General features: G+C 31.7%; 1 protein-coding gene across 2 annotated transcripts; it reads left to right on the top strand.

Moving 5' to 3' along the window:
* Positions 1 to 7,549: 7,549 nt before the first annotated feature.
* On the top strand, positions 7,550 to 11,283 carry LOC130973568 (uncharacterized). 2 transcript variants are annotated; one of them, XR_009084180.1, is made up of 7 exons: positions 7,550 to 7,959; positions 8,170 to 8,239; positions 8,811 to 8,998; positions 9,318 to 9,378; positions 9,518 to 9,570; positions 10,109 to 10,397; positions 10,834 to 11,283. XR_009084180.1 is itself a non-coding variant. In XM_057898162.1 (6 exons), exons 1-5 carry the CDS (start codon positions 7,822 to 7,824, stop codon positions 9,532 to 9,534), a joined length of 474 nt encoding a protein of 157 aa, XP_057754145.1. In that variant the 5' UTR covers positions 7,550 to 7,821; the 3' UTR covers positions 9,535 to 9,570; positions 10,834 to 11,274. The 2 variants fall into 2 exon arrangements, 1 of the variants encoding a protein (XP_057754145.1); XM_057898162.1 differs by lacking the exon at positions 10,109 to 10,397 and having other exon boundaries at positions 10,834 to 11,274.
* The last annotated feature ends 276 nt before the right edge of the window (positions 11,284 to 11,559 follow it).

The raw sequence follows: 11,559 nt of genomic DNA, 5'->3' as shown, positions 1-11,559 counted from the left end.
CCTCGTCTTGTGGATGTCAAGAACCTGTTGACATTTACTAGGCCCCCTGGCACCAGCTGCTCCCCATTGAACTGGCGCTTCACTTGGTCAACCGGGTGAAACTCGACGATGTTGAAGCAGATGAGGGAGATAACAGACATCCATGTTCCCCACTCTGCCTTGTCGATAAACCATGGGGGGCACATAGCCTGCAGGACAGAGTCATCGTACGGCGTCTAGACAAACTGAAACGACAGTTGTAAAATAATGATCAATGATATAACCTAAATTAAAGGATAAATAAATATTTGATACCTCAATATGTAATTACTGGTTCATTATAAATATGTAATTAAAAAATACGTGAATCAATATATGTAAATATAAATCAATATGTAATAACTGATTTAATTAGCGGATAATTTTTAATATATATAGATAAACATATTTATAACAATCAATTTAGATCGACGAACTGATTAATTTATTCATTAACTTATTATTAAACAAGTTATGGAGGTAGATTTGTTTATTATTACAATTATTTAATGTTGATGTACTCAAAAAGTTACCATATCTGAAAGACTAAATTTTATAATTAAGTTTCAATGCATTTACTATATTTAATTTATTTGGTTAGCTATAAACAATTTCAAATCGAAGAATAACATGAATAAAAAAGAACTACTAGGGAATAAAATTTTAGTGCTAATCTTATCCATCCATGACTTATCTAGCGATAGACACCATCGGAGGACCCTCGTCTTGTGCTGGTCCTTGCTCTGATGCGTCAACCCAATCAACTTGTTTCCGGTTACAAGAATAATAGGAGTTCAGTTTACGGAATGTCATAATGAGTAACAAATTCAAAACATAAGTAAGACATAAACAATAATTAACCTGCTGCCATAGGATACATGAAAACCTGTCAGTTAGGTGGACACCGCTGTGAAAATCTCGGGTATATCCAAGACATCAACAATGCCGGCGATGTCTGTCGTGCCTCGGTGTGCTGCAGAGCATAGCGAATGGTAGGTCCATGCAAGCATCACCGAGTCCCAAAACGACCCACATCAACTCTCAAAGTCTGCAAGCAGTGGCAGCCACCAAAGATAGACTAGGTTGTTCGACTTGTCCGTCATCAGGTAACCCTCGATCAGTAACAAGATGTAACACCTCGCATACTGTCGGAGTATCTCTGGATCATCCGTTTGAGGCATATGGCGGACACGGTTGCGCAGCCATGTCAGCTTCAGCGAGAATGATTCCTTCCTCTGTGCCCTTTGCTGCACAACCACCGGAGGCTTGCATTGAGCAGTCACTCCACCAACTCCCATGTCTCCATGCCGTACCACCTATAGAAATCATGGAAGCACCCCACTGGCTCCCCATGCGCGCATAGTTCAAGGTGGTACGCCACGTCCTGCAGGATGATAATGGCCTCACCCCATGACAGGTGGAACGTGTGGGTCTTCGAATGCCATCGCTCCACGAATACTGTGATTAGGGAGTTGTCAAAGACGAAGTCTCTGAGATGCATCGTGTCGCCGAACCCAGCCTCCCTCAGATACGGGATGATGGTGTCAAGTGGTGGAAGTGTGTGACTCACTCGTCGAGGCAGAAGTAAGCAAGGCCTCTGACAAAAAATAAATAATCACAATTATTTAAAATTCGTATAGGTCCATCGACATATCAAACTGACTTAACTATTGTATACATTTGTTTAACAGAAATTTACACATATGTACTAGCTGAAGTTATGTCGATAAAACTTTTTACGTTAATATATACTTACTTAATTAATAGACATTTCCTCAAGATGTTACTTAAAATAAAAACATTCAGTAAAATAATTAATAATCTAATTATCCAACTTTAACTTAGTAATCTAATTATTAAACTTGGATAGTTAATAACTAAATTAATAAATTAAGAAACGTCTAACCAATAAACTAACTTCAACAGTTGAAAAACATGTACCAAAGTATTTAAAATCTAAATTAATAATTTTGTAGTTAACAACTTAATTATAGAAAAATGATGACTACATTCCTAAAATTATTTTCTATTAGTGACCTGTTGCTAACGACACAAATTGTGTTCTAGTTTTTGGCAAGTATCCTAATAATAGAGGATAAATGCTGGTTAAGAATTGACCAAAAGATTTTTCCAATTTAATGTCGCAAAGTATAGTCTCAACCGACAAATTATCCTCTTGCCAAAGTTTACAAGAATGTCACAACAATCAAATCAATAACCGGGAGTAGAATCCCGGGTCGTCTTCCCTATGACTTGCAACATGATGCACATCATTGGTTTAAAATTTTGGGTTGCTTGCGAAAGAAGTAAAATGACAAGTATATAAAGCAACAAACAACTAACAATTAAATTGAGATAACTAGAAACATCAAGCAAACATTATCTAACTAACAAGCATACATCAAGATAACTACAACCAAAAGTATATAAGAATAAGAGATATGAAATTAGGATGAGAAAACTAGGAAATCAAAACTAGTAAAAGTGAGTGACAATCAATCAATATAAAGATCTTGGCTAGGGGAGAGAATTGGAGTTCCCATCCTTATTGTCAATCACCAATTAAGATGGAAATTGTCTATTGCTTTCACTTAGTTATTCTCTAACAAATGAAAGAAAGTCAAGTGAATAAAATTAACTTGAATACACAAGTTCTAGTCAACTCCTAGTGAAAGACAAGTTTTAGTGAAGTTCAAGCTAACTAGCACCTTCCAATTACCAATCCACAATAGGATTTGACGATTCAAGAGTTTCAATACTCAACCCCAAAGCCAAGAGTAGAAATCTACTCCATAATCATAAGATTCATTTTCTCAAACACCTTATGTGCACTAAAAGAAGACATTATAAAATTGAGAAATAAATTCAAAACAAAGCTATCTATTAATAATAATTGCTAATAACAACCCAAATAACAACAATGAACATGAAAGAAAATTCAATTCATTAATAAAAATAAATTCCAACAAGATCCAAATTCAAAACTCAAAATTACTAAAATTGTAAGAGTGCTAAGTAAAATTAAAGAGTAGAAACTACAATTAAAGCAACAAAAACTGAAATTAAAAAGGATCTAATCCAAGAATTCAAATGAAAATGAACAAAGAACAATAAATCCTAGACAGAAGTGAGAGTTTCTCTCTCTAGCATTTAAAACTATGTAAAAACTAGACTAATGGCATGTGTCCCTCATCCTCCTTCACTCCCAGCCTCTAATTTGCAAAATGGGCTTGAAACTGGGCTAACAGGAGGTCTGAAATTACCTCCAGCGTGTTCCCTTTAGTGAGGCACGTGCCGCTTGTCACGACGCGTCGGTACCAGCTTCTCAATTCTTCAATTTCTTGTGTTCCTTCCACTTTTGCATGTTTTCTTTTCATCCTCTAAGTCATTCCTGCCCTATAAACCCTGAAATCACTTAACAAATGCATCACGACATCGAATGGTAATAAGAGAGGATTAAGAATGAGCATTTTTAGGGCCTGAGAAGCATGTTTTGAACTATGAAGCATAATTAGGAAGAAATCATAAAAACATGCAATTTATGTTAATAAGTGTGACAAAAGTTGACAAAATCCACTCAATTCAATCCAAAATAAACCATAAAATTTTGGTTTATCACCTAACCATGGCTACACATATATGGGATAACATAAATATCAAGATAATAAAACTAACCGCAAAATTTGCTGCCCCGATGTAGTTCCACGTCGCGTTCATCCTATTGATGTCCGGATCACATGCATATGCGTGCGTCATCTTCGTCTTACTTAATAATATAGTCAGAAAGGGATAGAAGAGACGAAAAAGTGCTGGAAAGGTTGGAAATGAAACCAAAACGTTGTTGTAAACTACATTTATATATAGGCATGTCCCAGTCTTATCTCGTTTACAGTGTAAATGAGATAAGCTTGCACATATCTTGTTTACACTATAAACGAGATATACACGTGTCACGCGCACTGTTTTATCTCGTTTACACTATAAATAAGATACGTACAAATTTATCTCGTTTATACTGTAAACGAGATAAGTAATCCTATGTATTTTCGTAATAATTTTTAAAATTTTATTTCAGTAAATAAAATTTTATTTAAGTTATTTAAATAAAAAATCTATATATAAAATAAAAAAAAATTAGAGGGACAAATATTTAATTATCAATTCTTTAAAAAATAAAAAAATAAAATTTATTTTGTAAATATTTTTAGTAGTGATTAATCATACTTTCACGTAAAAGTGAAAGTAAAAATATGTCTTATAATTTATAATATAATTAAAAAAATATTAAACGTTTCAAGAACATTAATATTATAATAATTTTAGTCATCAATATAAATTATAAACCATCTATATATTTTATAATAAAAAATTAATAATTAAAATTATTACAACACCAATATTTTAGAATATCTAATAACTCTTATAATTGAGAAGAAAAATTATCTAACCTTTTACATGCCTCAGTAACAATTCAATAGCATAATTTTATAGGAACAAAACCAAAAGGTAGAAAACACTACTCTATATTCTGATCTGAATATTTGATATGGTAAACTACGTTATCCTTTTTCTTTCTTTATTAGTGCGTGCCTTTATCATATTCCAATTATAGACGCGCACAACGTCCTTGTCTATATATATCCATTTCCTCAAAGGGCTCCCCTGCTTTAAGTTAACCTCCATTTCATTCCCTTTTTGTGCTATTATGTGCCGTGGTTTATTTCTTTACTTTTTTTTGTTAAGCATTTGGAGCAAATTAATTAAAAATAGATGAATAGGTTTATAATCTTTTATGTTACAGATATTTTTAGCTTTTAACGATTTAAAAATATTTTTAAATTTTTTATTTCTTTAAAAATTAGACATATGAATTTTTTTGTTCATATAAATTCGTCAGACCTAATAAAAAAATCTAACGTAACTTTTGTTATGTTGATCTGGTCATTACGGATGTACATGTAAAGAGAATTTTTTAAAAATAGAACAAATAATTTCCCTTATTTCAAAAATAATGCAACAACTGCCAAGGAGACATTAGGAGCAGCAAATATTGCCACAACAAGATTCTTTAAATTCATCTCCAACCCTTTAATCAATCCAAATAAGTGAAGAACTATGTTATTTTGGACCTCCCACGATGCCTTGTAATAAGTTTTAGCAAATTTAAAAATTAAGAGACAAATTTGAAAATTAAGAGACATGTTATGTGTTTGAGGTTTTATTTTGTGAACTTAAACATTTTTAGACATATGAAAATTAGGAAATATGTTATGTGTTTTAGATTTTTTTTTTTTTGTGAGGTTAAGTTTCATAAAACTCTACACTTTAAGAGACTTATTTCTTTTTGAAAGCTTTCATTTGTAAAGTTTAAAAATTCTGCCGATGACAAACTTATTTATAATATTGAACATTAAATTTTGAGGTTTATGAATGCAACTTATATTCTATTTCTTCAGGGTTTCAATGCTTCTTTTGATGTTAAAAATATAATTTGAATAGCATAGTGACATTATAATTTGAATTGCATTCCAAACAAACCAATTGCAGATTACATAATATATAAATAGTCTAAACGTAGAAACAAATTATACTTTTGTAGTACTTACAAAATTATCTTGAAATAAATTGACAGAAAATGTAAAAATTCAAGCTATTCTAATCTTATAACTCTAATTAGCAAAACAAATTCATATGTCAATTCACCACATATATTTATGTATTTTTTGTTTTTTAAATAGAATTTTTTGAAATTAAATGTGAAACGGCATACAAAAAAGTAACTCAAAATTAATGAACAAATAAACTAAAGGAGTTGTCAATTTTTTAGAATTGGACAATTGTAATTAAAATTTTGTGTATTGATCTGCATTTGACAATAGTGATAAAGCTTAGCTATGGCAAACTCCAAAATTATCCATTGAATATCACAGTTTGTAATTCATTTCTCTCTGATAGTAAAAAAAATTGCTATTGTGTGTGCGTTTATGGTAAAGAATATATGGTTCATGATGGAGGGCACAAAGCGTACAACCTTAATATATGGTACAACCAGAAACTAACTCACTTGTTCTGGCAGATCGAGTGTACAAGCAGCAAGGTGAGGTGAGGCGCTGCGCGGCGAAGTGATGCGAGGCGCGCCGAGTGACGGACAGAGCTTCGATGGATCAATTGGTGCAGATCTTCAGAGATCGACGGAAGCTTTGGATGAAGACGATGGACCGACGACTATGGACGAAGACAACAGACCGACGGAAGAGAAACGCACTTTACACGATTTTCAGAAAGAAAATTAGGGGCTGGCTAGGGTTTTTTTTCCTTTGTGCCAAAATGTCAGAATTTTTTGGGTATTTTGAAAAAATAGAGATATGTTCAATTAGGAATTAGGATACTTAACTCAAACAAGAGAATATTCATTTTTTAAATAGAATATTCTGTTATCTTAAACGTTATTCTCACGACAGGAATTTAATTGAAAAAAATTAATGTATAGAGACCCAATTGAAAAGAAAAAAATGTAGGAACTTAATTAAAAATTCGGTAAAATTATAGGGACTCGCAGAATAATTAAACCTTGCATTAACTCCACAGAAGAACCTCGGAGCGACGTCATTGTTTAGGTCTCCGACATGCACAACATATAGAACTAAGTTTGAAGTTGAATTTTCTTACCTTATTCTTCCTACGCTTCTTCTTAAGGTTGAAAATGCTCCATTGATGGCCATTGTTACTATAGTTGGAACTCCTCACCAACAAATCCACTCAATTGAATGATTAGGGCTACCTATCAAACGACGTCATTTTGTAGTAGAGGGACTTATTTGTCCTATTTTAAAAAGGTTCTCTCCATGTGTACATCCGTAATGGCCAGGTCAGCATAACGGGAGTCACGTTAGATTTTTTTATTGGATCTTACGGATTCATATGAACCAAATGACTTATATGTCCAACTTTTAAAGAGGTCAAAGACTTAAAAGTATTTTCAAATCGTCATAGATAAAAATGTCTACGGAACAAAAGGTAAGAGACAATTTTTTCAACTTTTATATCCATATTGTTATTTTTTTTGTTGAAATTTATAAGCATTGATACAAAATTTCATGTATCTACTAGGTTTTTTTCCCTTTAAAAACCTATAAATATATCACAAGTTTTTCTAAACCCGAAAATTAATACTTTTATCTTTAAAAGCTTATACGTTCATTGCGAAAATCCTTAGTAGATTGTAGACTTGTTTGTCCTGTTAATATGACATTTACCAGATTTTGCTAACAGACTCCAACCCTACCTATTGGATCCATTTATCCACATGGCATGAATATATTTTTCATCGTCAGTTTGAAGGGAAAGAGAGCTACTACACTCTCCTGCATTTTCAGGAACGTTGAAACTTGAAACTGAATTGAAAATGCCAAAATAAAATAAATAAAATTAAAAATAAAAAAAAAATTAAAAATCTCACGAGACCCTTCCCTTCGGCCTCTATAAATTAACGGGTGTTAGCAAAGGTTTCACACCTCACTTATTTCCAACATTTTCTTTTCTTTCTCTCTCCAGTGTCAATGTTTTCACGTGTCTCTCACTTTCTTCGTTCTGTTCTTTTCTGTCCTTATTCCTTTCACTCTGTTTGTTCCCTAACAAAAAACCACAATTGAGTTTTGTTCTTTCCCATTTTAGGGTTGTTCTCAGGAGGTAGTTGATGTTTCATTTTGGGGTTGTCTCCGTGTAGAAAATAAATAAATAAAAAATTGACTTTCTTTGAAGGGTTGAAGCAGCATAAGCTTAAACCTTTCTAAGGTTCAAATAATGGATGGACAGAACCAATTCAATTCTTCTTCTTCTTCTTCGTCTTCTTTCACTTCTGAACTCTTTGGATCCGACCAATCCCAACGTCCATCTTCTAATTCTGGAATCTTAGCTTCTATATTCCCTCCATCGTCTAAGGTTTTGTTTCTGATCGTGGAATGTTCAATTAATTTGAATTTCTCTGTTTTTCTCTGCATTTTCTTTTCATTGTTGATGTGTTGTGCTCAGAGCTTTGAATTTTGAAGTTGGGGAATTCAATTTCAATGATGCACTATTTTAACTGATTAAACGACAAGTTGAAATTTGAATCAGCTCTGAGTTTTGTTTTCCTCAATGATTCTGTTTCAGGTGTTAGGGAGAGAATCTCGGCATTTTCAAGTGACCGAAAAAACCGCAACCCCAAAAACGGTTATACCTGGTAGTTATTACTCTCACTCAACACTATATTAATGTGTTTTCTAACATCTTTTTCAACTATTTTTTTATTTGTTTTAAAATTTCATGAGGAAGATAATTTAGATTACATATCAAATGTATACCAAAAAAAGCACACATCAAACTCATACCATTAATATATAATGGGACTGAAAACAATTTAGTGTTCAAAATTGGTTTCTAAAATATTTTTTATCATGTATATCTAATTATTTATAGAACATATTTTATACTATTCATAAGATTTACCTGACTAAATGGATAAATTAATACATAAGCATCTGTTAATACACTAATATGTTTTATAGAAGTATTTAACTATATTCCTTATTTTTAAACAGAGTATAAGAATTATCTTATGCGAGTCTAGTATCTTATTTAATAATAAAGGAATATAAATCAATTTAGTATATAAGACGAAAATTAGCATACACAATATTGTTCTTCTTTTACCTATATAATTTGATTTTATCAATTTGGTAAAAGTTTGTCATTTTTGGTGATGTTTGTTCATCTTGCCTCATCCCTAATCCCTATTGTGTCTATATATGCAGATGATGTACACAACTACAAGAGCAATGATGGTGAAACTGGTAATCACACAACAAATAAGGATATGATGAGTTCCATGTATGAGGAACAAAGAGTTCAACCTTGCCACCTTAGCTCATCAATCTATTATGGTGGCCAGGACATATATTCGCATCCTCAAAGTACACAAAACTCCGGATTGAACTCTTTGGTGAGTGTATTTATATTTAGTCATGTGTATATTGATTGAATTATTAATTTCTAGAGAATGACAAACACTACACTATGTATGTATTTGTAAACATGAAACACTATTCAAAGGCATGATTTGTAAACTAACAAGTGGTATGACTATTATCGAATGAGACGTGAATTCAATTAAAACAGAGACTATAATAAATAAAATATGAGATGGTGTAGTATTCCACACTTCATATATGTACACAGGACAAATTGAACTATACTTATTAAATAAGTTATTATTTGGATTTATTCATTTAATTAGGGTATATTTTTGTATGATTCGTTAGTACAAGAAGGATGGGGGAGAAGATGACTCTGGAAGTGCTTCAAGAGGAAACTGGTGGCAAGGTATGATTGATACGCCGCTTATAGATACGTGGTAACATCTTTGGCAATATAATAATTGGCTTCCTCTGATTCGTCGTATATAATTCTCTCATTGCTATTTCTTTTTCTTTTTCTTTTTCTTTCTTTTTTCTTTCTACAGGATCTCTCTATTATTAGGAGCATTGCTAAGGATTAAGGAATATACTCCTAAAGGTATGACTTTCTAAACTCTATAGCCGAGTCCCACTCTAGCTAGTTCCCTTTAAAAAAAAATTATTGTACAAATTGTATTTACTTCTCTTGATATTCTACAAGTGATAGATTTTCTTCTGTTTCTAAAAACAGGTGTATCTTTCTTGAAATTTATTATAATTAATAAAGGACATTCCAATACAAAACATCTTGCATCATACAGTATTAAAAAAATAATTATTCTATTAGTTTTTATAATTTTACTAAATTTTTAAATAAATTCTTATATTTTTTAATTAAGTCTCTATACTAATTTTTTATTTTAGTTTAGTCTCTAATCACAGCAGACATTAAAAAAACGTTTACATGTGTATAATTCACCAAAATACCCATATCTTTAATTTTACAAAATCGCATGGTTCTGAATCAAACCAGAAATTGATCGGTTTACTCTAAATGATGCTATTTTGGTGTTTCATTAAAAAAAAAAATTCAAATGAGTCTCTTTCCTTTCACTCACGCGGAACGGTAGAAGTAAAAACCAGTCTCTCTATCTCAGCTCTTCCTTGAGAACCCTAGCCTCCATAGCGCCACCTGGTTCGTCGTGGTCGAAGGCCCTTTCCTTGTTCGCGCAACGCCAGCGTCTCCAGGTCATGCTCCTTAGATCTTTGCCCGTCGTCCGTCCATTATGTTCATCGCCAGCTCCTTCAATGGCAAATGTCACAATAGAGAAGAGCGGGTTTGGATCACACAATGATGGGTTGAGATGTTATAGTGGCACCACACAATGCCAAACGGAGTATGGAGGAAGAGGAGTTTTCTATTCGAGTGAAAGAGGAGGGAAAGGGGTAAGGATTACTTTGTCAATACGAAAAAAAACTACAATAAGTGAATAATAACCCAAACGTTTTAATTATGGTATATCCAATTTGTAAACATAATATATTCCATTAAATTAAATGTTTTTGTCATTTTAGGGATTAAACTAAAATAAAAAAAATTAGTATAGAGACATAATTAAAAAAAATTATAAGAATTTAATCACAAATTTAGTCAAATTATACTACCAATAGAGTTAATCAACCAAGAGTTTATAATGCTTATATCAAGAATTAATTATATGACTCGAATCTATATATAATCTTAAAGTCACATTAAAGTGAACAACTCAATTATATTAGCTATTTCAGTCTAAGATTTCCCTTCTAAAATTTAAATTTTAGTAATAATACATTTGATGAATCTTTGTATACATGTAATCCTCTGTTGCATGTTATTTTGCAGGTTAGGAGGATTGCTTAGCAGAATTTAATTTCTACCCTTCCATATATATGTATGGTGAGTGTTGGGGCCAGGGCAAATTGTTTTCTCCAGCCAAAGAACAGAATCACATAATCAGTATGAACCTGTAAATAAAGAATTGAATAATGCATCATCTCAATAATGTATAAGTTGTATGCTATATATATGTAGCTAACTAAAGTTTTGATGATTTTAGATCAAATGCGGGAAACTCACACTTTACTGGTTTTTCCTTTACCTTGTATTTCAGATGTCTTGAACTGATGAATCATCAGCTTGTATAACCAGCATGCTCTTATATATGAGTTTAAAATTGAAAAAAAAAATTATATGAATGAAATCCTCTCTACAACTAATTAAATTAACTGAGATATAGTTTTTTGCCTTTTTTTAACTTCTATGTTGTTGAAAATTATAGAAGTGAAAACTTTCTGCATCTGTTTGGGGATAAAAAGAAAACTCAATCTAATTGTATTTTGTGAGTTCGATATTTTTGAGATATAATAATATTGGCTCATATTATTATTGTATTGTTATCAATAATATTCTGTTAGCAACTATAATTATTGGGACAAAATAATATAATTAAAATTTGTAAATAAAAAATAAAGAGAAATGAACAAAATAATTTAGACAATAATAAATATAAAATGGTTAAATGGTAAAAATTATAATTTTTTAAAGAGGTAAATATCGGTATTCAAAAGA

Source organism: Arachis stenosperma, chromosome 4, assembly GCF_014773155.1.
Source record: "Arachis stenosperma cultivar V10309 chromosome 4, arast.V10309.gnm1.PFL2, whole genome shotgun sequence".
Lineage (NCBI taxonomy): Eukaryota > Viridiplantae > Streptophyta > Magnoliopsida > Fabales > Fabaceae > Arachis > Arachis stenosperma.
The sequence above is the reverse complement of the archived record's forward strand: the minus strand, read 5'-3'. Positions and strand labels throughout refer to the sequence as shown.